Source organism: Paramacrobiotus metropolitanus, unplaced genomic scaffold (assembly GCF_019649055.1).
Source record: "Paramacrobiotus metropolitanus isolate TYO unplaced genomic scaffold, Prichtersi_v1.0 Parri_scaffold0000022, whole genome shotgun sequence".
Lineage (NCBI taxonomy): Eukaryota > Metazoa > Tardigrada > Eutardigrada > Parachela > Macrobiotidae > Paramacrobiotus > Paramacrobiotus metropolitanus.
In genome coordinates this window covers 524824-551815 of record NW_026570242.1, presented here as the reverse complement: position 1 = coordinate 551815, position 26992 = coordinate 524824, and the positions used below count along the sequence as shown (strand labels likewise).

Here is a 26992-nt window from a genome sequence, read left to right as displayed (position 1 = left end):
TTAATCTAAGGAACACTTGCCTCGTACAGTAGTAAAATGTCTTATTAATCCGAAACGAACATCTCGTTTCAAATCGCTCATACATGTAATTATTCCGTGGTGTGTAATAAGTTTATTTAAATTGTCTGATTAAGCGAAAATGGGCAACGTGTTCGTGAACCTTGGTGCCGGACAGGAGGGCTCACATTTCTGGCACCCAGGCGCACGTTCGTAAACCCGTGTTTCATATAGAACAGGCAAAATGCAGCTTGTGAAAATGAAAGATGTTTTTGAGTTTAGGTTTAAATAAAGGTGGTTACGCTACCGCAATGTACTCACCATTTACTGAAAAATCGTTCATATCTGTACGTATCCAAAATAATAATTACACCACAACAGTTTTTTTAAGCGTTGCGCAATGGCCACCCGTTCTCGCGGTAGTCTAACGGTCGGCGCTGCTAGTGCTAAGCTATAGAGCAACAGCTGATCGTAGAAGTTTTGTGGCATTGCACAGTGGTACCAACGTGGTGGTACTGCATTTCCGTTATTGATATTAAACACATTGCGTGTTGCCGGCGGTGGCCGTCCCCGATACCATGGTATTATTCAGAATCGGACACTCGGACATACAGTATTTTAAAAGCAAGTCTGTAAATGCTCAAGTTTACCGCGATTGGCGCTGACGAAGCACTTAACGGATAGATGTGATCCATTTTGCCCGCCAAATAACTTAACAAACCTTTGCCGGCAAAGAGGTTTGCCAAAAAGCCGTGAGCCAGTCCACCTTTCTGCCGGCTACAAGTGAGCCACATAGAATCATTTGATATAGAATGGAATGCTCAATTGCTGAAAATAGTTTTATTGCTGTTACTAAACTTGTCATGCGCCACAAAATGTTGGGATAATCCAGTATACTAAAACAGGACGACAGCGTTTGTCTTCCATAATACGTCAGTTTTGTGCAACCACAAAACGTTACAAAAAATTTTTTTTTCAAAGAACGTAAGCGGTTTACAGCTAGCAGCCTAATGTATGCAACACTTAAGAGAGAGCTGCTAATATGCTTCAAAGAATAAAAAAAAAACGGATTCTCTTCTGGAACCAAGGGACTTCGACAGGCATCATGGATTAGGTAAATGCTGAATTCGAAAGAAAACATGGCACACACAGAGTGCTTGAGAGCGGAAAACAAAAGCAAAAATGATTCACAAGCTGGGCTTCCTTCTTTATGGGCGACCAATCAACGCTCAGCAGTTTGCTTATTTGCGTGGTTTTTTGGAAGGACGAGCTTGCTTAGCACAGTATCGGCACATCCACGTATTAGAGACAGCCCCTCGCCGCGTTCCAAGAGCGATCGTTGACACACTAGCACACTGAAGATGGAAGGAGTGCAAGCAGCGCGTACATTTAATCCAGGCCTGGTTCTGCTGGGTTTCATCCAATGACTTATCGCAGGTTACCACGGCGCAGCGAAGAGCTTTTGGCTCCGCGATAGGCGATAATTTATCCCTGGTATCGCCGATGCGACGCTTCATGGTTTGGACGGTGCGTTCCACATTTGCAATACCGAAACAGTACGCTTAAATTTAGTTAGCACAATTCGTCAAAAAATTCGTCAAAAGCAAATAAAATAATTTCCGATACTGAGTATAACCCAGCAATACAATAAATTTACTTAATAGGAACCGTGTGATCAAGTGCACCGAAGGCACTAATGTAACCGAAGTCTATGATAGTCTTAAAGAAACGCGAAAACAAAACACATCATACCACTCGATGACCTAGACACACTGAAGCCATTTCCGTCGCCACTCGCTGCATCCCGCTGTTCCGCCAATTCTCGATGCATTTCGCCTTTTTGTACTGCAGAACATTTTTTGCTTATTGCGACGTAAACAAGTGCAAACAATACAAATCGGAAACAGCTGATGCCACTTTTACAATTTTCCGTTAATTTTAGTCTGTTCAAGTATAAGCGTTAGCGGCACTTTTTCTGTGGTGCACAAGAACCGACGATGCATTATCGTCCCGTAAGGTATACAGGATGCAAAAAATGATCGGCAAACACGATACCTCGAATTAACCATTATTTGGAACGGCTGCACTATGTGTATCAATATACAGAATACAGGGCCGATTAAACCGCCGCTTTAGCGGGCGGCTACTTGAACAACTGAAACGGACTGGCTGCGGCTGGAATCCCGAGATTTGACGGCGCGATCAGCATTTTTAACAGTACCTGTTTGTTCCTCCTTCATGTCTCACATTAATTTTTTCATTTTTTCTATGTACGGAAACGTATTTTTAAACACCCGGATATTTCGACGCAATTAAATTCGACGCCTTCTTTGCGCCGCGAAAACATATCGCGGGGACAATCGGACGCTAGGGCACTTCGGTTTGGGACATTTTGCTTAAAGGCAGAAAGCCTTTGCGACGTTTTAACACAAGAGACAGTTCGCCCTAAACGAATTTGACACATCCAGTTTGTACTTGTTTTTCCAGATTCATCTCATTTTTCATGATTTCTCAGAGGAAAAAAATTTTAATGAAGCAGTACGGTAGTTAAGTAATAAATCCCAGCAGGAGCTGAAGGATTTATTTTATTTAATGTAATAAAGTAGTTTATGCAGACCAACACGGTCAAATTTATGTGGTAGGTGTCCTATATGGCTCACCGACATTTCGTCGATCTGACACTACGTCGAGTCGTCGATCGACATAGTGTCGACCGCACTTCGTCGACCGTTACGAGGGCGACGACCAGAAAACCTAAGAAACCCTAAAAAAACTAAGAATCCTAAGAAAACCTAAAAAACTTAAGAAAACCTAAGAAACCAAAGAAACCTAAGAAAGCTAAAATCATTTCGGCCGAGTTAAATTTGAATCATATGCGATCAGCACCGACGCTGTTCATTCCGCTTAATAGTCACTGTGGCTAGCACTCAATACGGCCACCACTTGTTTGGCCTTCAACAATTGTGGGTCTAGTTTTCGTTACTTTCTGTTTATGATTTTCCAATGTTTTTTATATGCTCCTTATGACTTTATATGCCTTTTTGTCTTTTGTCTTTGTTTCGTCTTTTTATGTCATCGCTTTGTTATTTCATTGATAAAAACCTAAATACTGCAAAAAAATAACGTTAGGAAAGTTTTCCTGATCATAGACGGTGATTGTCTTGTACAGCTTCTCACATTCTATGGCTTTTCAGTATGTGAGCTGCCCGTGGCAAACATGCGGTTTCACGGTGGTTCCATTTGCTATAGGTTCATCTGGTTCAAAGAGTAGAGCGGTAGTGTGACAGCGTGTGAGCAAGTGAGCGTGTACTTGGTTCACTTGTGGTTCCACGGAGGTTCCATGTAGTTCCATAGGTTCACCTGGTTCAAGGGGTAGAGCGGTAGTGTGACAGCGTGTGAGCAAGTGAGAGTGTACTTGGTTCACTTGTGGTTCCACGGAGGTTCCATGTGGTTCCATAGGTTCAACTGGTTCAAGGGGCAGAGCGGCAGTGTGACAGGGTGTGAGCAAGTGAGAGTGTACTTGGTTCACTTGTGGTCCCACGGAGGTTCCATGTGGTTTCATAGGTTCACCTGGTTCAAGGGGCAGAGCGGTAGTGTGACAGCGTGAGAGCAAGTGAGAGTGTACTTGGTTCACTTGTGGTTCCACGGAGGTTCCATGTGGTTCCATAGGTTCAACTGGTTCAAGGGGCAGAGCGGCAGTGTGACAGGGTGTGAGCAAGTGAGAGTGTACTTGGTTCACTTGTGGTCCCACGGAGGTTCCATGTGGTTTCATAGGTTCACCTGGTTCAAGGGGCAGAGCGGTAGTGTGACAGCGTGAGAGCAAGTGAGAGTGTACTTGGTTCACTTGTGGTTCCACGGAGGTTCCATGTGGTTCCATAGGTTCAACTGGTTCAAGGGGCAGAGCGGCAGTGTGACAGGGTGTGAGCAAGTGAGAGTGTACTTGGTTCACTTGTGGTTCCACGGAGGTTCCATGTGGTTCCATAGGTTCACCTGGTTCAAGGGGCAGAGCGGTAGTGTGACAGCGTGTGAGCAAGTGAGTGTGTACTTGGTTCACTTGTGGTTCCACGGAGGTTCCATGTGGTTCCATAGGTTCAACTGGTTCAAGGGGCAGAGCGGCAGTGTGACAGGGTGTGAGCAAGTGAGAGTGTACTTGGTTCACTTGTGGTTCCACGGAGGTTCCATGTGGTTCCATAGGTTCAACTGGTTCAAGGGGCAGAGCGGCAGTGTGACAGGGTGTGAGCAAGTGAGAGTGTACTTGGTTCACTTGTGGTTCCACGGAGGTTCCATGTGGTTCCATAGGTTCACCTGGTTCAAGGGGCAGAGCGGTAGTGTGACAGCGTGAGAGCAAGTGAGAGTGTACTTGGTTCACTTGTGGTTCCACGGAGGTTCCATGTGGTTCCATAGGTTCAACTGGTTCAAGGGGCAGAGCGGCAGTGTGACAGGGTGTGAGCAAGTGAGAGTGTACTTGGTTCACTTGTGGTTCCACGGAGGTTCCATGTGGTTCCATAGGTTCACCTGGTTCAAGGGGCAGAGCGGTAGTGTGACAGCGTGTGAGCAAGTGAGTGTGTACTTGGTTCACTTGTGGTTCCACGAGGTTCCAAGTGGTTCGATAGGTTCACCTGGTTCAAGGGGCAGAGCGGTAGTGTGACAGCGTGTGAGCAAGTGAGAGTGTACTTGGTTCACTTTTGGTTTCACGGAGGTTCCATGTGGTTCCATAGGTTCACCTGGTTCAAGGGGTAAAGCGGTAGTGTGACAGCGTGTCGGCATGTAGGAGTATACCTGGTTCACTTGTAGTTTTACGGTGGTTCCATGTGGTGCCATAGGTTTATCTTATTCCATTGGTTCAGAACCTGGTGAACCACTAGTGTCCTAGCCTATGGGTTCATTCCTATGGAACCACTTAATGTCCTAACTTGGACATTCTATGCGAACTGCGACCTGATGGCGCTGGCGTTTGGAAATATAACGGTCGATTTGGACCTGTGAACGGCGTCAAAACACTGTACTTCTACAATGAAACATGCGAGTCGTTTAAAAAAACGCTCTACATCAATACGCAAAATCGGCTTGCCGTCGTGGATTACCGGTGGGATAAAGATTGTCAGCCAAAACCATTCATGGTTCCTGCCCACGGCAACTCCATGAATGACTTGCCGTTCAACGGCACAACAGGGCTGTCACGGAGAATCATCGAAGAAAATGTTTCCGGACAAAAGCGCTTGGCTGTGGAGGAAATCGTAGAGGTATCAACACAAGCTGCCATACAGGGAAGTTGCAACCCTTTGTCACTACCGCGTGACAAACGGCAGGTCAAGCGGGCCAAGATTACAAGCAAGAAATCGGAGATGGCAGACATCATGACAAAGCTGTGTCTTGAAGCTGACGTGTATTTCCATTGCACTATGATCCGTTGCAAGAATCGAAACGACGGAAGAAAACACCTCATTCCAGTCGTCTATTCACAGTCTCAAGCACTACTTGCGAAGACATTTGCTCTTTCGGGTAAGAGTAAGATTTTAAAGCACATAACGTTATACCCTTTTAGTGAGTGCGCCTGTTTGTTTGAAACAAATTTGACCATATTCACAAAGCCACAGCAAATGAGCAAACTACAGTGGGCTTCAAAAAGGTGGTACTTTCGGCCCAGGACATTTAATAGTCACAATCAATACTCGCCGTTCTTTTTTAACGCCAGTTTAATTCGGTTCGCCGCGGTATCTTTGCTCGTTTGTGGACAAGTGCGAATAAGTGGAAACAGCTGCGGCGTTGCGGTTTCTGAGAGAGAACAGGTCGGCAGAATGTAATTTTCGAAATGGCTGTGAGCCCCGACAAACCGGGCGCACAGAGTTCAGTTATGCGCCCGAGTGTTCCGGCGCACCGAATTTGGCCCTGCTCCCCGAATATCCTGACACAGAAATATCAACATTTTTATGTTTATCTGTTTCAGTAGATTCAGAAATGCTAATTCCGGTTAACGCAGCGGAGGAAGTTCAAAGCTGGACGACTTGGTTGACTAGAGTAGTGTCCAGCCGAGAAAAGCCATCAGGGTGTGTCGTAGAGATGTGCCCAAATTCTGTACGCCCGGACACAGCCAAATTCTGTGCTCCCGGACATCAGGGCGCATAGCCAAATCCTATGCGTCCGGTTTGTAGGGGCGCATAGCAGTCACCCTTATTTTTATAATTTACGCCCGATGACCAGCCGGAAGTGGGTGCCTGAAAACATGACGTGCCTGGCTCCGCTCGTTTTGTAGTTGTATAAAAGCGTAAAACCTCTTTGAAGGACCGTGTACAATGCAAGAGAAAGTTGATTTGCGAAACATCTGCACTGCACAGTGGCCGTGTTGTGGACAATGCAGTTAGTTATTGTACTTTATACCAGTTTCACGGATGTTAGAGGAAGTAGTTTTAATTAACGACCAAAGATATTTATAAAAAAACCACTGACTCATTTTTAGGATACAAAGGAAATAATGCCGTGTTCAGCCCCATGTATATCGACGTCGTGCATGACATTGGTGAATTCTACGTGATGACAATTGCCATTCAACATCCATATCTTCGCAGAAAAGACACAATGTGTGCCACTAAGCAGCTTTCACGCACATCTAAAATGAGAGCGGCCGGAAGAGCGGTCATTTTGATTGGTGTTGCTGTTTTAACGGGCCTTACAGCCCCAGAATTTCAAGCGGGCTTATACAGTATCCTCGAACGTTATCAGTACGTGTGTGACGAAAGCAAAACCAATTTTACCGAATGGACACCAACTATTGTTACGGATTGTGACGCCGCTCAGCGGAAAGCCATTACCACTTTGCTGCCAAAAGCCAAGTTGTTGTCGTGCTTTCTGCATATGAAGGATAATTTTAAGAGGCACATGAAGTACACTCTAAAGCTTGACGAGAGCGCTGTGAAGAAGGTCATCAGTATTTTTTTCGGGAATGCCGATATCAGTTCTGCTGAGTATTGCAAAGGACTAATCGACTCCGCGTCGGTGCAAGAGCTTGATGAAACATTCGGTTTTCTGAACGAGAAGCTGAACGAGTTGGACCCTGGAATTGCGGAATACTATCTGAAAAACAAACGAGATGAATTTGCCAAAAGAGGAATTTTGCCTGTGCGACAAGCGGCAGGATTTGGAGAAGACCACGTCACAAATAACGTCGCAGAAACTGCAAACTTTGAATTTAAGCACAAACTCCGGACAACTGCTAACGGAAAGGTGTCTTTGATCGACGTTATACAGCAAGCGAAATCGTTAGTGAGCCGGCAGGACAAATACATTGCGGAAGCAATCATAGGTATGTGCATGAGGCTATATATATCGGGTCACCGATAAAAAAGTTTATACTTAAAAAATTTTATGTTCTTACAGTACCTCATCACAAGCAAAGAAGATATGATTTAAGTTTAATTTAACGCGTACTCACTGTAGTAGTAATGATTAACCTCCTGTAAAGTCCAAGGAATGCTATACTTCACGTCATGTATCTGTAAGTGCGCACTACACAGTAGGTAAAATCACCTTACCAGTCTGGTACAAGCTTGTCCCGCAATTTCTTTTGTAAATGTACAGACAACACGTACGTCGTATTTATCGCGAAAGTTTCGCTTTGACCGACTGCCACTGCACTGCCGTCATTACTTATATAAGTACTGTACCACAATGATAAATACAGTCCTCTGAGAACTGTGCCGGGTAGACCAAATTTGGACAACTTGTCTTTCTTTAAACTTGACTAACATCAGCGCACCATGTTACGAGTGCTTAGTCCTCTCAAAATTCAAGCTAAATCATAAAAGAGAAAAGTTGTGTTAATTTATGTCGATACTTCAGCATTTAACTCGATATTTGGTTGCATCAGCCGTGTGAAATGTATCTTGAACGTAACTAATGTGATGTGGCGCGCCGGAGAAGGGAGTTTGAACTTTGCAGTAACAGGTGAATTTGTATTAATTTTGTTGCGGTGTTAATTCGATGAAAGTTATGGGAGAGTATTGTAAAGTCTACGTTATGATCGGCATCCTTGGTAAAATTTTTAAAGGAGCACCAGACTTTGGAATGCAGCAACAAAAAATTTCAACCAGCTGTAACCACCTCCACATTTAAAAGATTCTGACTGCTATTCAGTTAAAATTAGATTGGAGAATTTCCAGGCAAAGATGATGACTATTCATTTAGCTACTGAATTGCGAGTTACGAGTTCAACCTAACGAGCATACAATCATGCTTTTTGTAGGTAGCGGTGAGTTGATCTTATCAGACACAGCGCCCTTTCGTCAGTGTTCGCTTGACATCTTATACGACGACCACAAGTATCGGACAGTCTTACGTTCATTGTTTGGTGGGGACATTAAGTCAGACCCTTTGCTTGACCGTCGTACTGCGTTGGGAAATGGAAAACCTGAACCTGTTAAACTGCAAACGTCCTTCGAAGAGTCACATCTGTCGGTAGACTTTAAACAATACTGGCGCTCACCTACCGAGCTAATCAGCGGCGGAAAGGTACAGGCTGCTCCGTCAAAAATGGGAGTCAACATATTCCTGGCTGAAGACCGAAGCGGCGGGTTTCACCGTGTTAAGTGGATGGAGAATGATCGGGCAGAGTGCAGCTGCTCCACGTTCAAAGCTAAGCAATTTTGCGCGGATATAATGTCAGTTGCGCATTTGAAACAGCGAATGCCGGAATTCTTAGCTAATTTAAGAGATAGTTTGCCGGCATTTCCAAAAGTTATAGGCCCGACATTGGAAGGAAAGGGTAGAAAAGGTGGTGACAAGCGTAAAGGTGACAGAAAGTTGTCTCAAGGAGCAACAATGCGGTCCGGGCTGGTTGCTGTCGAGAATCTTCCACGGAAACCAGATCACCCTTGCTCGTCAAGTGTACGAAAATTATGTCGGCGGCATATCTGATATATGAATAACAAACCAAGTTTTTACTTACAGAGTGTTGTGGTGGATGCTGATGATGACGACAGACAAGTGCGAATGTTCAATACACGGTTGGCTGATAAACCGGTTGGTATTTTTAAAAAAATTATGTTGTTCTTACAAATGCTTCTTTTTTATCGCATACTGCTGTTTTGCTCATTAGGACAATGAAAGCGGTCAGGCGAAGCGAGTGAAACTATCCAGTGTGCGAGCTACTTCCGGATCGGTAAGCTTAGTATGACGCGCGAACTTACTTCATGGTATTTGCGCAGTTATCGTGCCGTATTTATTCTAGCGTGGTTAACCCGTAATACCAGTATACATGCGAGTAATATGCAATGAATATCAAAGCTGTTCTAACAAATTGCATGGTATTTTATTGTATACTTCTATCCAAAATAGGAAAAATAATACAGCGGCGGGGTACACTAATCGCGCTAAAATACTAACTTGCAGACTGCTTCACTTTTGAAATCTAGTAATTTAATTTAAATGTTGCAGCATCCTCAACTGCAAGAACTGGAAGCTGCTGAGCAAAAGCTTAAAAGAGAAAGGTCACCAGGTGAGCCTTTTCGCAACACGTTTAATTGTTCAATCAACCATTAGCTAAGAAACTAAATTCTGTTATTTAATTATTAGTAATAGTTGTTTAATTCAAGCTACTCAGCACCTGCCTTTCGCAACCAGAGTAACGACTATGGTATTATTCTCCAGAAATATGCGAAAAATTATAAGCGTTTCTTTATATTTTACTCTACGTTTTAATTTTAAGGACGCACCGCTAAGTTCAAATGAATATTAGTTATTATTCATTTTTCCGTTAATTTTTTCACCAATTTACCATTCTCGTAGGACCGTGTCCATGTTGCGCTGCTATTACCGGAAGAAAACTGAAGCCATGGCAAATGGGTGACCAGCCTTTCATCATAACCAGAGATAACTCCATTCACGAAAATACCGTTTGTCCTGGTTGCCGCCAGAAGTTTATCGACAATCCTCCAAAACAAAATCTGATAATTATGCGAAAAGAATTGGACTATGTCAGCGGGAGTGGCAGCAAAGCTATCATTAAGCAGCCCAAAAGTCGGAAGTACTGTTTGAAAGTTTCCTGCATTCAAAAGCGGCACCCAAAGTTTTCCCTGCCATTCGCAAATCAGCTGGACGAAACAGTGCGTTTTACACCAGAGGAACTGAAAGCTATCGTAGAGTTTCGCGGAGAGCTATTTGACAACAGTTAACTTTGTTGCTTTAGTTTGTTCAACTGCTTTGCAGCGTACATTGTGGTCATAATTAATTTCCTTGTTTCTTGTGAGGTCACTTACGTTGCCGCTTTTTCGCGTACGTTGTTTGTCACAGTTGATTTCCTTGCTTTTTGGGTTGGTAACCTACTTTGTCGCATATTAACTAGCTATGTACACTTACTTTGGCTTTCTTGTATTACAATTTCTTTTTGCTGCATAAACTTGAATACCATAACAGGTAAATCGAGGAAGACAAGTAATAACTGGTATTTCGATGTGAAAATTCTAAAAAGTTCCGGAGAACAAGTGTACGCCATAGAGAACCTTTGTTTTCAGCTTTTATCAGAAGCAGAATAACTCAAGTAAGAATGAACTGATCATATGTACGCACTTAACCTACAATACATCTGATAATTCAGTAATCGCCTTATTTCTATTATACCGTACCATTTTTTGCTGCTTGATACGCAACGCTGGAAGCATGAAAAGCAGAGAAAACCACTATATTATATATTAAGACCTTATACTGTACAGATACTGACAAAAATTGACATACTCATAATATGTACTTTCAAGAAGCGCTCAAACAATTGTTTTTACAATTTACAGTAGTATTTCTACACAAGAAGTAAACCGGCTGTCTGCATATAGTATTTTTTGCTATTCCAGAAGAAGCTTTTCAAATAACTGCGAATTTTGCTCCCTACGATGTATGAAATACTTTCGATTTTTCACCGCATAAAAAGTTTCCTTCCTCATTTTGACCACCGAAATTTCCTTCCTCTTTTTGACCAAAAAACATTCCTTCCTTTAATTATTCCTTCATCTTTTTGACCACGAAATTTCCTTCCTTTATTTATTCCTTCCTCTTTTTGACCAAAAAACATTCCTTCCTTTATTTAATCCTTCCTCTTTTTGACCAAAAAACATTCCTTCCTTTATTTATTCCTTCCTCTTTTTGACCTTGGCCGGAGCTTCCGCAGTGGACAGAAGTGAAGCGAAGCATTGGAGCTGAACTAAGAAGACCATCTGCGCTCCGGTCCAATACGAAGCGTAGCTGCTAGCTGCATGAGTTTTTGGGAAATGTGGTACTGTATTCTAAAGATTTGCAGTATCAGCAAATTTTAAACAGAAAGACTGTATTTCATGTTCCGCCTGTATTTCGTTTTCCGATAGTGTCTACTGATTTCGTGCTTCGACCAAAGCGTCTGGCTCGGAAGAATTCTTAGAACACTATCGCCGGCGCATCGTAGACGCAAGAAACTGGGTGGGCAAAATTACTTACGGCCGGCGTTTTTTGCCCCCGGACATTTTGGTCGTGCGGACATTTAGGTTGGTAAATAACCCGTTACAGCCTTACAGGCGTCTAATCGGCCCTCACAGTATAGAGTGAGATTTCTAGGGCGTTTCCAGAGAAATCGATTTAGCACATAAATTTACTGAATCGGTTGGTTCAGCTCGGTGTGTGTTAACTGCACACATGCGAGATCTTTTATACCATTCGTTCGACTTATTTTACTTCAACTTATACTGCGCACAAATTTACATTTAGGTATCCTGCCATTTCGGCTGCCTGACACTTCGGCTGCTTGAGTTTTCGGCTGCCTGACAGTCTGACTAATCTGAGACTGTCAGCAACATTTCGATAAAAATTAACCTCAAATCAAACTACAGATTATTAATTTTAATATGTTTGCGCCATCAATATGGCACTTTACATACAGCAAGTTCACCGCACAACACATTAATTAAGATTACAATACGATTACAATTAATATTTTAATTACAATACGTGTACAATGGTACAGAACTTAAATTTATATTATGCAGATCAGCACATGTGCAAACAGTGCGGTAGATTCGAAATATGCATTACGTACTGTACAGATGCGCAGCAGATTCGAAAATGAGCGGATATTACGAGTAGTATACAGTAGTATAGCAGTATCTGTGTGCTTAATGTGCATGGATTCGATTATACAATAGCAGCATCCTAAGCAAATGGAACGCACATTTGCTTGATTGCATTTTGCATTCTAAACCGTGGCAGTTGGTTGTTTCAATTTTTTTGCTGATCCAGTTCTGGTTATTGAGTTGTTCCAACTCTTCGTTAGATTATGGCCCAAGTAACCTTTTCGACTACCAATCGTAAGGGCACAGTGTTAAATTTTAACGGTTATGAGTACATCACAGCCTGGAACCGTGGAGGAGATAAAACCAAAGACTGTACGATCTGGCGTTGTCGTGAGAAGGACCGCTGCAGTGCACGACTGCATTACAGTAATGGCAAAGCGGTTGAGCGTGGCCAACATTCACATGCCCCGGACATCATTAAGGTTACGGCCAATACGGCTAGAGCGGTGGTGAAGGAGCGAGCTGCGAACACTGGAACGTCCTCGCCAGGTGATTGACGAAGTGCGGGCTGAAATTCCCATCAGTGCTGCAGTGACAATGCCATCTTACGACGCCCTTGCCCGAACCACTGGGCGCCAAAGACAGGCTGAAAATGTTCCCACAACCAAAGTAAACTGTCTGGCTGATATTGATGGAACCTATTTTTTAAAAGAGACCGCGCGAAAGGAGTCCATCTTGATTGCTGATACTGGCGCAGAAGATCCGTTCCGCATTATTGTTTTTGGGGATCCCAAGTGTTTTGAATACCTTGCGCGAACAAATGTTTGGCTCAGCGACGGCACATTCAGCGTTAGTCCGCCCATTTTTACTCAGCTGTACACGGTGCATGGCGACATTTGTGGTGCAACGGCTCCCCTTATATTCGCACTGTTGCCAAATAAGTCTGAGCTCACCTACCGCCGCCTTTTTACATTAATTCGCGATGAACTGATGCAAAAAAATCAGTCTGTGGATGTTGGGCCGGAATACATGGTGATGGATTTCGAGCAGTCCTCAATTATTGCGTTTCGCAAAGTTTTTCCCACGGCAAAACTGAGAGGTGACATTGAAATCCATTTTGTAATACTGTTATTAAGCTGGTATTAAGTCTTGAGTTTTCAAGTAATAACTTTTAAAATGTTTTGTCTTAATGTTAATGAAATAAAATTTAATTGTCCCCATTTAAACTGTTGCTATTTCGTATTATTTGTTTGTTATTTTTTGAAATATTTGAAAAAAATATTATTATAATGAAAAACATTATTGTTAACAAAAACACTGTTAATCAAATGACAATTAAACATTTATAACTGATATTAACAATAATAACTTAAGTTAAATTTATTAAATAATGATACTTTCCATTTTCATTAGCATTAATAATTATCATCAGTAATAAATTTTACTTAATAGGCTATTAAATTAAACAATTTATTATTCCAGTCCAATTTGATGCATAATTGATTAGTACACTTTCTTTCAGCATTTCATGTTTTCTTCATACTTTCGAACGTGACAGTTAATCATAATTTTGATAAGGAAATATTTTCAGGGTGCAATTTTCGTTTCGGGCAGAGTCTGTACCGGAAGCTTGTCAGCTTAGGACATGGACCCATGTATGCAACTAATTCCGAGTTCAGCATGTCATGCCGTATGGTGTTCGCTCTCGCATTTGTGCCTGTAAATGACGTCCACCGAGTGCTTGCCGAACTTCTAAATTCACCGGACTTCCCATTCAAGCAGAATGACGCTTTCATTGAATACTTATGGACGACGTATACTGGCCGAAACGTATTTGCAGGAAACAGATGCATTGCCATGAAGCCGCTGTATCCGGTCGAATTTTGGAGTTGCTCGGACAGACTTGCGAACGACATTCACCGTACAACTAATCGGTTGGAAGCATGGCATCGCACATTTGCTGACGCTGTCAATAAGGACCACCCCGGCATATATCAGTTTTTTAATTTGCTGTGCCGGGAAATTGTCCACCAGCAAACGGAAGCCGCTGCACGTATGGTTGGTGCCGAGCCGAAGCAGAAAAAGAAGTACATGGAGGTCACCAAACGGCTCAAGAAAGTAGCGTCCAGCTACGGGCAGATGGATGCAATCAGTTACCTCAGATCAGTTGCGATTAATTTGGAAATTTTGTTGTAAAATCTGGTTGAAATCAGAATAACTGAACTGTATACGTAAATGAGTACTCATTACTATTATACTAAAACACTAACAATTTGGTAACTGACATCAACATTTTTGGTCATTTTTATTTATTTTTGTTTTGGTTATTTCTTATGCTTGTGAGTTCGTTTAATTTATTTCTTTGTTAATTGCTGTTCAGCTGTTAATTAATTTAATCGTATCTAGATTCATCATTTGCCTGTTAAGTAAAACCATCCTAGCATATGTTGATAATCCGTACTAAATTTCGGAAGAGGTAGCCGCCGTTATGTTCGTACGTACCTACGGAGTTATTGATAACAAATTAATAATAAGTGTTAGAGACCAGTCAGTATAAGCGGTAGCCAAGAAGCCGGCCGGTATAAAATGCCGGCGGCCGAATTGTCAGGCGGCCGAACTGTCCTGCGGCCCAAATGTCAGGCAGCCGAAACAGCCGAAATGTCCGGCGGCCGAAATGGGGGGATACTGCTGTTGCCAAGGGATACACAGAGGACACTCCATGATAAACGGCACGCTGCTTCTCTGTACCGGAACCCCCGGGACCGGCTATTGCTTGCAGTAGGTACACTTGAGGAATTACTCTGACAAGATTTTTTTCATTGTCCAGCACTGCGTCACTTCTCAGATTCTCACATTTGGCTGCTGCCAAACTGAACATAAAATATTATAATATCTGAATGGCGCGCTCGAATCAGCCTGGCAGCTCCAGATCTTATCGGGCTAACAGCGGTATAAGCAACCATGCAATGCGAGTGTTAATGAACGAATACCAAAACTTGCAGAAGGAACCAATGGAAGGCTTTAAGGTCAAGCTGGGAAAAGATGACAATATTTGTGAATGGGAGGTCACGATTTTTGGTCCGCCAGATACGATATATGCAGGAGGCTATTTTCGAGCATTGATGAAGTTCCCACCTGAGTATCCATTTCAGCCTCCGACAGTTCGGTTTTTTAACTGCTTATGGGTATCACTGTGGTCAGCTTACGTTGTGCCGTTTTATATTTTTTTTCTGTGTAACTGACAGTGATACGTATGCGGTAATGAATCTAGCCGAGAGTCCCGATCATTTTAAATTACTTTAAATCAATTAAATGCTCATTTGCGGCATAACCAGACGCTTTATTGTGGCTAAATAGCTTACTTTTTCCAGCATCCGAACATATATAAGAATGGAACAGTGTGTATCAGCATTCTGCATCCACCGACAGACGATCCGCATTCAGGAGAGCTGCCATGTGAACGCTGGAACCCAACCCAAAACGCTCATTCTGTCCTGATGTCAGTCATATCGTTACTTAATGAGCCTAATATCAATAGCGCCGCCAATGTCGAAGCGTCTGTTACGTATCGGAGATGGAAAGAAAATGGCGACCCAGAATATGTGCACCGTGTTAAAGAGAATGTTGAATCTTCGAGGATCGAAGCAGTTAGAGATGGAGTTCGAATTCCCACAACAATAGAAGACTATTGCATGAAGAAGTCCGACAGCATTACTGAAGCTATCAGCAACAAAGGGTCAGCCGGCGATAGTGAAATTTCCTACTCGGATCTCGGAGATATAGACGAAAACAGCATTTATACTTTTAGTGACGATGAGGAGCCAACTGGTTTATAAAAAGAAGTTATGCCATCTGTTTTATAGGACTTGAAATGATTGGACTGTGAACTCAAATGAAAAAATAATAATTCTATTTAAATGTGGTTTAGGAATATTTCCAACTGTCCTTCGTTGTTACGTACTGCAGCTGCGCTATCTTGACCTGAATAGCTGCGTAGTCGTCTGCCGGTTGTCGATTTTACCTGTCTTTCTATTTTGAGATAAACCGTTGGACAGCATTAAATCGTTGTCTTCCACAGATGTTTGCTGTGAGTTTTAAGGCATGCTATTGAAAAAAACCCGTCGCTGACTTTCAGCCCGAAATTCGATTCGCGCGGATATGCTACAGTTACAGCAATTCCTGCGAGTAATATAGATACACAAGAGTCATCTTCGGCTTCGCCTCAGATGCTCTTGTGGTCTACAGTCGATTCCCTAAAAAATAGTTTTTGTATGATCGGAAGTTTGAATATTTGATGTACATATAATATATAAAAAGTAATGTTTAATATATTGTCCAAGATTTATTTATTAGAAGTTTAGAACGCAACATATAAACGAGGCGAAGAAAAATTTAAAAGAATCTTTTATTTCCGTCCATTTTTTAACAGCATGGTTTTTGTGTGCGTTTCTTTTTCGAAGATTGCGTAGCGTCGAAAGAGCTTTCGGCATTACATTACGTGCTAGGACAGCCCCAAACATATGAAGTAGTACCAGATATTATTTGAACGTGTATTATTAATTTTGATTTACTGCACTTCGAGGTCTGAAATACAGGCCGCAAAATTTCGACCAGACAAAGCTTTGTCATTTTAACAACTGTAACGTCACTGTCGAAATTCCATGGAATGGATTGCCTGCTCCAGGAAGATGACAATAGTAAAAATAATAATACTAGAACGCTATGCGATGCCGCACTGTCTCCCGTTCATACGCAATAGCAGGTCCTGTAATTTCCGTCCATTGGTATGGACTACGGGTTGAATAGCTCTGAATTTCGATCGCTTCAGAATAAATATTTCATTCTGAAACGAGAAAATGCATTTGACACAATTCGTTGACACAGATGGTTGACGGTTCTGGTCTCATCTGGTCTACGTTGCATGCTTCCCGTTTCTTGTGTAGGTTTGGTCAGTGGAAAGTGTGACCCCTTGTGTGATTCTGTGCACTTGGCACCTCAAGCACTGAGCGGTGAGCAGGGGTATCGGTTCGGTTCTCCCATAGTCTTAATTTCTGGGAACAGTTCACACCAGTTCCCGTAATTTCTGTTCATTCAGCTGACCTGATCAGTAGTCTCGTACTGCACACACACAATGGGCAAACATTCCAGGGGTAGTTTTGGTGGTCGTGCTTCGTGGTCATACACTCACTTGTCCCTTGTCAGCAATTTTAACCATATGCACCGAGAGTTTTTGATTACAGTAATTTGATCAGACAGTCGCAGTTTTCCACTCGCTTCCATCGAGCAGACGTTGCGTTTTCGTCTTCTGCTCATGCACGAAAGTGTGCCGAAAATTTCAAAATGTGCCAAAAATTTTAAAATGCTTAAAAAGAATTGAGGGGTACAAAAGTCTCATTATAGATCTAATCCAAACGATCCGATCGATCTTTTCCAAATTTTGCAAGCAAACGTATAACTATGAGTAGTAGGTAGTACGTAAATGTCGGTCGTTTTCAACGAATTGGAACGATTTCCACTATTTTGCTTTCACAATATACCTTTGTAAATTCATACGATTTAGAAATGCATAAGAACGCGCGATGTAATTATGCATAAGAACGCGCGAAAGCAAAAGTTCCCATGCGGTAAGCCCACTAAAGCCGGCCCCGGCTATGAATGTCACCGGCAGACATCTCTTTAATTTACAAAGGCTTCCGGTGTGATACAACTTCACGAAATTCGCACTTTTCAGTCCTGAAATCTATTGTTAAAAAATTCAGTTTTTATTACTTACTACACTACTCTCTCTGTATTGGAATATTAATTGCTCCACGCAACAATGTTTTAGAAGTCTTTCACGGTCACCTTGAAGGCAGTAACTAACCCCGTCACCCTTTCCCAGTGGTGGAGATTTCCGCCTAATGAACCCAGTTCTGCAGCTACTTATTTCTCGAAACTCAGTTTTTCCGTGCAACCTTTGCTGCTTCATCATGAAGATAACTTGTGTATTGCTTCAGTCATAACCACTGCTGGTCGTGTGGCTTTCGCTTCCGTTTATCGTCCACCTTCGACAAACTACAATACTTTTACCGCCCTGCTCAACACTTTGCATGACAAAACTCAAGGCTTCAAAGCTGTGGTCTGTGGAGACTTCAATGCACATCATACAATTTGGGATACGAGAGCTGACAATTATGGTGACCTTTTGGTAGAAGCTATGCTGAAGCGGAATTTGCAGCTGCGCAGTCCACCATTTGTGTCCACGTTTATAAATGCAGTAGGAGGGTATTCTGTGATCGATTTGGTTTGGACTGACAACGATCTATCAGCAACAATTGACTGCGCAGTTAAAGCCGAAGCTAACTGGCTTACAGGATCCGACCATTTACCAGTTCTCTTGTCACTTTGCGACATCGGTGTCGGCACTTCTTCACGCAAAAGACTCAACTATAGAAGAGCGGATTGGACAGGCTTTCAACTGTACACCTCGGACATGGTTGATGAATTGTTGGCAGCGGACTGTGAAACGCCGTCAGATTTGGATGCATTGACAGAGCAATTACACAATGGATTGAATTACGGCATCACGCTACACGTTCCCCTTTCTAGAAACCGTCAGGTAGCAACGCCATGGTGGAGCATTAATCTCAGCACAAAGCGACAAAAGATGTTCCGGTTCTTCAGAATTTGGAGACTTAGAAACACCCTAGAGAACTGGATTAACTACAAGCGTATCCGGGCAGAATTTAAAAATGCAGTTAAGAGCGCAAAACGTCGATATTTTCGAGAAAATCTAGGAAAAATGTCTCCTGAACAAGCATGGCAGGCCTATAACCGGCATTGCAACCCTCGGGAAAATGGAGGAATCGACGAAATTGTTACTGGCAAAGGTGCAACGCTGTCCGTTGAAAAAGAAAAACTAAACTACTTCGCTACGGATCTGCTCAAAGCGTCTCCACTCCCATCGGATATTCCGGAAGTTACAGAGACAAACGATTTTCAATCGCTACCTGACGGCACTGTTCTTATTACAGAAGCTGAACTTACACAGTCTATAACATCGGCTCCATCGCACCGTGCACCAGGACCAGATGGAATCCAGATGTCATTAATTCAGAAACTGCTGCCTATTCTTTTACCGCTACTTTTGCGAATATTTAACGCTTCCTTGACACTTGGTCACTTTCCTAAACCGTGGCGATGCGGTAATGTCTCCATTATACGTAAGCCTGGACGCCCGACTTATTCAAGCACAATGCATTACGACCAATTACACTGCTTTCGGTTTTGGGGAAACAACTGGAAAAGCTTATGATATCGCGAATACACTTCTATGGTTTGACTAACGGCTGGATACACAAACGGCAGTTTGGCTTCAGACCGGCTCATGGCACCGCGGATGCTTTGTTAAGTGCAGTTGACTTCATTAAGGAAGGATTCAGAAGAAAAGAAGCAACATCGATGGTGACGCTGGATTTACTGGGTGCGTACGATAACGTTTCACATTCTCTACTGCTGAACCGGTTAAAAGCTCTCGGGTGCCCGTTCTGGATCGTGAAGTGGATGCGAAGTTTTCTGCTACACAGAACCATCAAAGCCGTTAGTCAAAGCGGCCAAGGAGATCAGTTTTATTTAACCCGTAGTGTTCCTCAAGGTTCTCCGCTCTCCCCACTGCTGTTTATTATTTTCATTGATGACCTTTTAAAGAAGTTTAATGAATACACCGGATTCATGGGACAAGCATACGCAGACGATCTAATGGTACTAGTCCGATCGCCCTCTATAACAGATAATTGTTCCCGGATTAATGGTCTACTTGTTGAGAATGCAGAATGGTCTATTGAAGCCGAAATGCCGTTTGCATTTGACAAAACCGAACTGATGCACTTTACATGTAAAAGAAATGTTCCGACGCAGTCTCCTGTATTATTCGGTCAACATACAGTTCATCCTGTGGATAAGCTGAAATACCTGGGAATAGTGTTCGATCCCCAGCTAACTTGGACACATCAGGTTGCTCGCGCAACCCAGAACGCGTATGGCCGGCTCAGTAAACTTCGACCCATTTGCAAGAAATACTGGGGTGTCAACTACCACATCATGCGCCGGTATTACATTGGTGCTGTCCGTCCTGTTCTCACTTATGCTGCAGTCGCTTGGTGTGGAATTGGGAAGTCACTATCTGCCAAAATCAACAAAGTTCAACGGCTGGCTGCAGTGCTTATTACCGGAGCCCAAAACACATCTCCTACTGTCGCATTAGACGTCGAAGCCCAGTTAACTCCAATGAACTTACATCTTCTTGAAGTGGCTGCGATGTCCCTCTATCGCTTACAAACACTGAAAGATATGAACATAGCACATGCTTTGGTACAATACCCTGAACAACAACACTTGCACAAATCTCCATCGTCGTACATTGTGCAGCGCCTGGATGCGATGGGGTTGAAGTTTCCTACCAATGTTGTTTTTAGTGTACAGCAAGTTCTTCCCTACGTCTACGCGTCTTTGCGCTCCAGGGTCATCATTTCAGCACTGCAAGCATCAGCCGTGAATCACCATATAGCTGCCAAGCGTCTCCTCTCTACAGGACATATGTTAATTTATACCGATGGATCAAAACAAGGCGATAATGTTGGAGCTGCTGTTGTTGTTTTTACTGGCCAAGCAGTGTACCGGAAAGAATACCGACTACCGGCTCACGCAACTGTTGCGCAAGCGGAATTGTATGCAGTCCATCAAGCTTTGCTGTACATGGGGCAGTCGGAAGTGCGTCGTGCTTTTCTATATTCTGACTCGAAAGCTGTATTGGATGGTATCAGTGCCACTATTTATGGTTCGCCTAACAAAGACATCAAAGAAGTACAGGACTGTCTGCTGTGGTTGCTTTCGCGCGGTGTTGAAGTAACCCTTCAGTGGATCCCAGCTCATATTGGTATTTATGGAAATGAAATGGCAGATTTGGCGGCAAAACAAGGAGCGCATTTACCGGAAAACGGAGGTTTGCAACTGCCGTTGTCAAAAGCGTCGTTTAGACAACTATTAAGCACTACAATTTCTGCCGAATGGCAGAAAAATTGGTCAGCATCTCAAAAAGGGAGAGCTCTCTACAATGTCCAACCGAATGTGTCTTACTCGATATGGAGAAAGCCAGTACCGGTCACACGAAAAATGCAGGGACTTCTGACCCAACTTCGAATGGACCATTCTAGACTTAACGCGTCCCGACCTTCTCAGATATATGGGAATCCATCTTTGTGCTCTTGTGGTTTTGCACCGGAAACAACATACCACTTTTTCTATCATTGTTCTATCTATAAGCATCCCTCGTTTACTGTTTTGCGAAGTTTCCTGGAACATGCTGGCTTTACAGGACTGAGTTTCCTTAACATAAAGTGGCTGTTGCCGCTGCTTTCTAAAGTTTTGGAGTTCTCAAACAGATTTCGGTGATCCAATGATAAGCGACTAGTTTTTACTGTCTATGCTTACTCTGTTCCCTTGGCAATTCTGATAATTTTATATTTGTTGGAGCAATGGTCCTCGAAAGGACTACGCTGTATGTTTATGCAACAACAACAACAACAACAATCTATTAGAATTATCAACAATGTTGAGAACATTTATTAAAAAAAAAAGGGTTAGACTTCACAACCTGAGAAACATAACAAATGTGAAATTATAATAACATAATACAGATTCGGTAGTCAATTTTTTCAAAAGCCTCTTTGGAAATGCATATGTTAAGTGCAGCAACTAACTGGGACAATTTATTGCGAGCTGGTCCTTGTCTGGTCAGCAAGGTTCAGCATGGAATCCTTTGGGATTATTTATTTCGAAATGTAAGTGTTTTACATTTGTATTATAAAATTTCAACGGTAACGCTCGGGAAGATCCAACTCAACTTCCATGCCTGCAGAATATTTTCGTAGATTCAAGCAAATTGGCGACAAGCAACCCCGCTGCCGAGTTTGCGCATTTCGCCTTCCACGTTTTCAAATCTCTCAAAGCGCATTCTATTTTAATAGTTACAATAATATTCACTGATAATGCATTTTTAGGATGTGCAACTTAAGTACCAACTAAACGAGAGTTCTGAGTTCCAAAGTCCGATAATTCACAATGTTGTCGGCAGTGGTCACGATTTAAGTGACCTTTTTGATATTGTCAGAAAGAATTCTGTGCAGTTCCTCACACATCTGACACTACCACCAGAGCCTCCGATTTTCGACCCAATAGCCGAATCAGTTGTCCGAAGAGCGGAGGTGATTTCCCGTAAGCTGGAGCACCATTTCCAGCAAAATTCCCGATTTTTTCAAGAACTGGCAGAAGGAGTTGCGTTATGTGTGCATCGTTCGTACGATAGCGTTACCAACCGTGCCATTGACGACCTTGTCAACGCTTCCGCCCAAATGGTTAAACAGCAATTAGCTCTTCCATTAATATCCAAAAATGCCAGTACCGATTACGCAAATGATCTTAAGGACCTGTTTCGGAAAGATGCAGTGATGAAAATCGACGACGCGCGTGCTTCAGCTTTAGGCGATAATTATACGAAATACCTTAAGTGGAGTGGTCAATGGAGAAAATGTCGCCCGGTTGGTCACATTAATCGCAGAAGCTCCGTTCTTTTTTCGGTTATCGTGGACAAATTGCTAAATCATACTTCGGAATGGAATCCAGGTTTGCGCACAATGCAGCCTGCTCTCAACCCAATTTTGACAAACATTGCGGTCGTTGGAACACCCAAAGCGGGAAAAACACAGTTGGCTCGAATTCTGGCCCAACGGTACGGACTTCATCTTATTAGCCTAAGTTATTTGTACCGCTATATGGACGAAATACTGAATAATTCCGTTGCAGTCTCGCGATACGCCTGTTTTCTGGATTTTTTGCCTTATAAAAACGTTATACACCAAGCCAGCACCGATCATGTTTTTTTGGACGATACCCTGACTAATCTGTTATTGGTGCGTTTCATGCTCTTCTACCAAAACGATGTGCGCGGCTTTGTTGTTGACGAATTTCCGTTGACTCAGCGCCAAATCTGCGCACTGCGTGACGGATTAAATGGTTATGACTATGAAAAATTGTCAGGACTGCATAAACAAGAAAAGTCCTTGCTGACTGGCGAAGTTAATCCTCACAATCCGCCCGACGAGCCAAAACATCCATTCAACCTGATTGCAGTATTAACAACTGATGCGGCTACAGCATTTCGTCGACTACGAGAAAGTTACTTCGTAGAGCGCGTGCAAGAAAAGCCGTTGATACCTAGTGTAGAGGATGTTCCTATGAGCCCGGATGAATACAGTGCAGTGCAAAAGAGAATCTTGCAATTGTAGGGCGATTTGGTAATTGCGTTTAACCCTTCAACTAACTGCTTTCAAATGTGCTGATAACTATTATACATTTACAGCACGTCGGAAATGCAGTCTGGTCTGCTGGATCGTCAGAAAACGTTAGCTTCACATATCGTGCAGCTGGATGAAAGCTTTTCTCTTGTTGAAAGTGTTAAAACGATTGAGGAGCGTTTAGCCCGGGATCTCGAGAACAAGTTGGAGAGTATTGTGACCCATCCGGTGGTGGATGTCCTCAAGGGTCTTCGACCTGCACCGGATGAGTTAATAACGAACATAGGGGTAACCAGTGCCGGCCACCACGCAACTCCGCCTGCTTCGACAAAATTAGATATCAGTTTTATCGATATTAGCTTGGGGAATGACGCCACCCATTACAGCATCCAAAAGTGTGTCGAAGTGTTGGAACAAGATTTGCGCTATTCGCTAAAAAAAGAAGAGAGTGACGTTATTTCGGGCCTTTACACTTACGCGGATTCCGTTCCGAATAGAGACTTTGACAACTCGGAAACTGAATCTCGTCGCTCTGCGCTGCGCACGTTTATTTATGGCTCCTCCGGTCCGGATGCGTTTCTTGCGCCTAAAGTAGCCGAAGAGAACAAAAAAGATTTAAAAAAGGGAGCCGATGGAAAAAAGCAAGATCCGAACAAGATAAAAGCGGACGCCGCGAAGTCCACTAAAGGTCAGCCAAGCGCTTCCCAGAAACGTACAGCACGAGAAGCTAAAGAAGCAGAAATAAGTGATGACGACGAGCTTAACCGGCTTAAGATACCGAGGCCCCCACGCAAATCAGATTTAGGCAACCCGAAAGTTCGAGATTACTTGCATGTGTTCGCAAAAGACGAAAAGAAAACGTTTGGGATACCGCAATTGCCTTATCAATCCAGCGAAGACGACCTAAGTGACTATGACGATGCGGAATGGAACTCGGGCGAAAATTCTAGCTTGTGCCCCGCATTGCAAAAGGAATCTTTGGCTAAACTTCCAACACTGACGGAGAACCAGCTCCAAAATCTTCTAAAAAACCAGCTACGAAGTATCAGTACAAGGCTAAAAATGCAATGGGATATGTTCGAGCAACGTATAGAACAACTTTATTTAAAGGTCAGTACGGGAAAGCTATGATTATTACAGTAGTCAATTGGACACTTATTTGAGAGCAACGTTTCACTTTGCTTAGACTACCCTTGGCGGAATCTACCCAAACGGATACTTGGTACTTCGCTTGCAAAACGCATTGATAACAATGTCACTTCAAAATATGGAAACGGGTCTTTTGAATTCACTCAACTCGAAGCTAACAGACTTCAGCAAGCCTGCATTTTCATCGGACATAAAGGATTTGGAATATAGGGATTGTGAGTACCGAACAGTAGTTGGACAGGGACCTAGCAAACCTTCGGTACAGAAACCGACAAAACTGCTCCACGATATTTCAATAGATGTCTCTAAAACGGCCGCTCCTCACCATGATTCTAAGCGGGCGCAAGATCTCTACCCATCATTACTTTCGTTTCCGCTTGCGGAAGAGCAAACGGTTCAACAAAAAAATCGTCGCTTCCAGCAATCCAGTTTGTTTCTCGTATATCAGTTTCTGGCGGAATGTTGGCGTTCTGTAGAACTGACCCACTTTACTACGGCCAACCTCATTTTCGATTCCATCAGCAATATAAAAAGAACGATTCTTCAGCAACTCACTGAATGCAAGCAGTTGTACTGGGGCATATCTGTATCCCACGATCTTCAGTTTCAAAATACCCTTTTCCGTTGGCAGAATACTTTTTGCTCCCTTGATGCAGCAATTCGGTGCAGACCGCAGTTTAAGGAACTCTTGCATTCTCAAGTTGTTGATTTCCATAAATCGTTAGTTGACGACATCGGTGCAAACCGGACGAAGAATATTTTCGTTCAAGAAGAAATTATGAAAAATGGATGGGTCGAAGACAGAATGGCCGTTATGGCTGATAACTACATTTCGCTGATTCAGGTTAGTGCTGTCCAGTTCGCAACTCATTCTATTGCTATGCCTGTATGTTCTACATTTGTTGCGCCTTGCAGTTAGAGGTGGACACATACATTGACAGTCTTAATGTCATGCGTGATTATATCTTTGCAACACAAGCAAAATTCTTGGGAGCACAGAGTGGCATTATAGTCAGCATCCCTTACATCGACATAAACAATCTTTCGGTCGATACAAGACGCCCGCCACCCACGCTAACTCCAACCTTTGCCGATTCGAAAAAGCCTAAAGACCCCAAGGCACCGGAGCCGGAGAAACCGACCGCCAGTATGAACTCTACACTACTGCGACCGCTAAATCGAGATCCTCTGCTCCCAACCTACATTGCCCGAAAGATCAACGCGCCTGAGCCTCCCTCTATGCAGCTGCCAACGGCCGAACCTCCACCGTCACAGAACAAAAAACTGGGAGGCGCCAAAGTGGATCGCAAGTCGCAACCGGATGCCGTAAGAAAGCATAGCAAAACGCAGGTGAGCAACACTGCGCTTAATTTGGTCGATAGAACTAACACATGTTTGATTTTCTGCCATAGGCGCTTGTTGTGGGGCCTCCGCCACCAAGAGATAACGTCGAGGAAGTTATGTTGCGGGAGATTTTTGATAAGGTAAAGGAAGCAGTGCGAAAAATCGAAGATTCCGAACAAGAAACCAGGAAAGCTCTGACTTTGGCACTACAAAAACCCGAGGATCCTAGAAAGACACCGGGCTTGCATGCTAAAGGTCACGATAAGAGTCGGCCAGCAAGTCCGGTCGCCGAAGCTGCGCCGCCGCAAAGATCCACCCACGAAAAGGCAATCGAGGACGAAAGTGCATTCCTTCTGGCTCGTTTGGAGACCATATTAAACTGTGCCGTAGGCACCGTCAGCGAATTGAAGAAGATGATCAAAACAGTGGATACTGGGGTAACGGCAAAAATCGATGAAGTGTACAAACGAGAACTTGTTAGCGCTGCTCTGCTAGCCGAATTCATTCATGCTCAAATCGAGAACGAGCTTCCCATTGATCACGCACTGGCCTATCAGAAGAACCATTTTATTTTAGCTGAGGACGAACATTTTCATATGGAATCCGACCCGGAGTTATTCAGTAATCCTGCCAATAGCCATATGTCGCTTTATGAGGAATTTCTGAAAATATGCAATACATCGGATAAGCTTGTTTGCGAAGATTTACAGAAAGCATTTATTTACGGTGCGGAACGAAGTTATGGTAAAGGACTAGTCAGTCGAAGGTGGAACTCTCTTGATTCAGATGAACTTAATTCGGCTGCCACACACCAGATAGCATGTCGTACACACAGCAAAGTACCAGATGGAGTGAACATCCAAAGTGCGGAAATGCAGTGGCATGACGTTTCCAGGCTGATGTGTGCTAGTGAATAGCGGATAACGGTTTCCTTTTTAAGTCTGCTGTGTAATTATTTTGGCACTTGCTTCATTTTGCCGTATATGGTATTGCATGCCAAGTACGCAAATAACGTTCGACGGTGGTAATTCATATTTTTCTGCTGTTAATAGTGCATTTCGGGCAAAAACCGTTCTATGTACCGGTATGTTACAGGCAGAAAGTGTCAACTTTGGTTGCCTAATCCTGCATTCACCGGCTATTTCTTCG

At 43.1% G+C, this 26992-nt stretch overlaps 7 protein-coding genes across 12 annotated transcripts; 5 read left to right on the top strand and 2 right to left on the bottom strand.

The window, feature by feature from the left end:
* Positions 1–923: 923 nt before the first annotated feature.
* On the bottom strand, positions 924–2543 carry LOC129586898 (uncharacterized). The gene is made up of 3 exons (XM_055480383.1): positions 2219–2543; positions 1750–1842; positions 924–1558 (listed from the first exon to the last, which is right to left on the bottom strand). Exons 1-3 carry the CDS (start codon positions 2235–2237, stop codon positions 1239–1241), a joined length of 432 nt encoding a protein of 143 aa, XP_055336358.1. The 5' UTR covers positions 2238–2543; the 3' UTR covers positions 924–1238.
* A 459-nt stretch (positions 2544–3002) lies between these two features.
* Positions 3003–10433, top strand: LOC129586749 (uncharacterized). Of its 2 annotated transcripts, none has more exons than XM_055480126.1 (8): positions 3003–3190; positions 4821–5499; positions 6455–7297; positions 8237–8877; positions 8941–9012; positions 9089–9151; positions 9427–9487; positions 9778–10433. In XM_055480126.1, exons 2-8 carry the CDS (start codon positions 5115–5117, stop codon positions 10161–10163), a joined length of 2451 nt encoding a protein of 816 aa, XP_055336101.1. In that variant the 5' UTR covers positions 3003–3190; positions 4821–5114; the 3' UTR covers positions 10164–10433. The 2 variants fall into 2 exon arrangements, with proteins under 2 accessions (XP_055336101.1, XP_055336102.1); XM_055480127.1 differs by having other exon boundaries at positions 3097–3190; positions 4863–5499.
* On the bottom strand, positions 3062–5486 carry LOC129586750 (uncharacterized). Of its 2 annotated transcripts, XM_055480129.1 has the most exons (4): positions 5082–5486; positions 4777–4977; positions 4577–4721; positions 3062–4512 (listed from the first exon to the last, which is right to left on the bottom strand). In XM_055480129.1, the coding sequence occupies exon 4, from the start codon at positions 4502–4504 to the stop codon at positions 3188–3190; it is 1317 nt and encodes a 438-aa protein (XP_055336104.1). In that variant the 5' UTR covers positions 4505–4512; positions 4577–4721; positions 4777–4977; positions 5082–5486; the 3' UTR covers positions 3062–3187. The 2 variants fall into 2 exon arrangements, with proteins under 2 accessions (XP_055336104.1, XP_055336103.1); XM_055480128.1 differs by having other exon boundaries at positions 3062–4721; positions 4777–5005.
* Positions 10434–12209: 1776 nt separating the features above from the next.
* LOC129586699 (uncharacterized) lies at positions 12210–14485 on the top strand. The gene is made up of 2 exons (XM_055480047.1): positions 12210–13119; positions 13612–14485. Exons 1-2 carry the CDS (start codon positions 12618–12620, stop codon positions 14214–14216), a joined length of 1107 nt encoding a protein of 368 aa, XP_055336022.1. The 5' UTR covers positions 12210–12617; the 3' UTR covers positions 14217–14485.
* Positions 14486–14750: 265 nt separating this feature from the next.
* On the top strand, positions 14751–16097 carry LOC129586700 (ubiquitin-conjugating enzyme E2 R1-like). The gene is made up of 2 exons (XM_055480048.1): positions 14751–15205; positions 15392–16097. The coding sequence occupies exons 1-2, from the start codon at positions 14918–14920 to the stop codon at positions 15854–15856; spliced, it is 753 nt and encodes a 250-aa protein (XP_055336023.1). The 5' UTR covers positions 14751–14917; the 3' UTR covers positions 15857–16097.
* Positions 16098–17745: 1648 nt separating this feature from the next.
* Positions 17746–21580, top strand: LOC129586686 (uncharacterized). Of its 2 annotated transcripts, none has more exons than XM_055480029.1 (2): positions 17746–19760; positions 19831–21580. In XM_055480029.1, the coding sequence occupies exon 2, from the start codon at positions 19851–19853 to the stop codon at positions 21447–21449; it is 1599 nt and encodes a 532-aa protein (XP_055336004.1). In that variant the 5' UTR covers positions 17746–19760; positions 19831–19850; the 3' UTR covers positions 21450–21580. The 2 variants fall into 2 exon arrangements, with proteins under 2 accessions (XP_055336004.1, XP_055336003.1); XM_055480028.1 differs by having other exon boundaries at positions 19824–21580.
* LOC129586685 (uncharacterized) lies at positions 21579–26957 on the top strand. Of its 3 annotated transcripts, none has more exons than XM_055480025.1 (6): positions 21579–21838; positions 22058–23337; positions 23416–24460; positions 24537–25343; positions 25415–25849; positions 25912–26957. In XM_055480025.1, the coding sequence occupies exons 1-6, from the start codon at positions 21731–21733 to the stop codon at positions 26758–26760; spliced, it is 4524 nt and encodes a 1507-aa protein (XP_055336000.1). In that variant the 5' UTR covers positions 21579–21730; the 3' UTR covers positions 26761–26957. The 3 variants fall into 3 exon arrangements, with proteins under 3 accessions (XP_055336000.1, XP_055336001.1, XP_055336002.1); XM_055480026.1 differs by having other exon boundaries at positions 21698–21838; positions 22168–23337; XM_055480027.1 differs by lacking the exon at positions 21579–21838 and having other exon boundaries at positions 22647–22785; positions 22860–23337.
* The last annotated feature ends 35 nt before the right edge of the window (positions 26958–26992 follow it).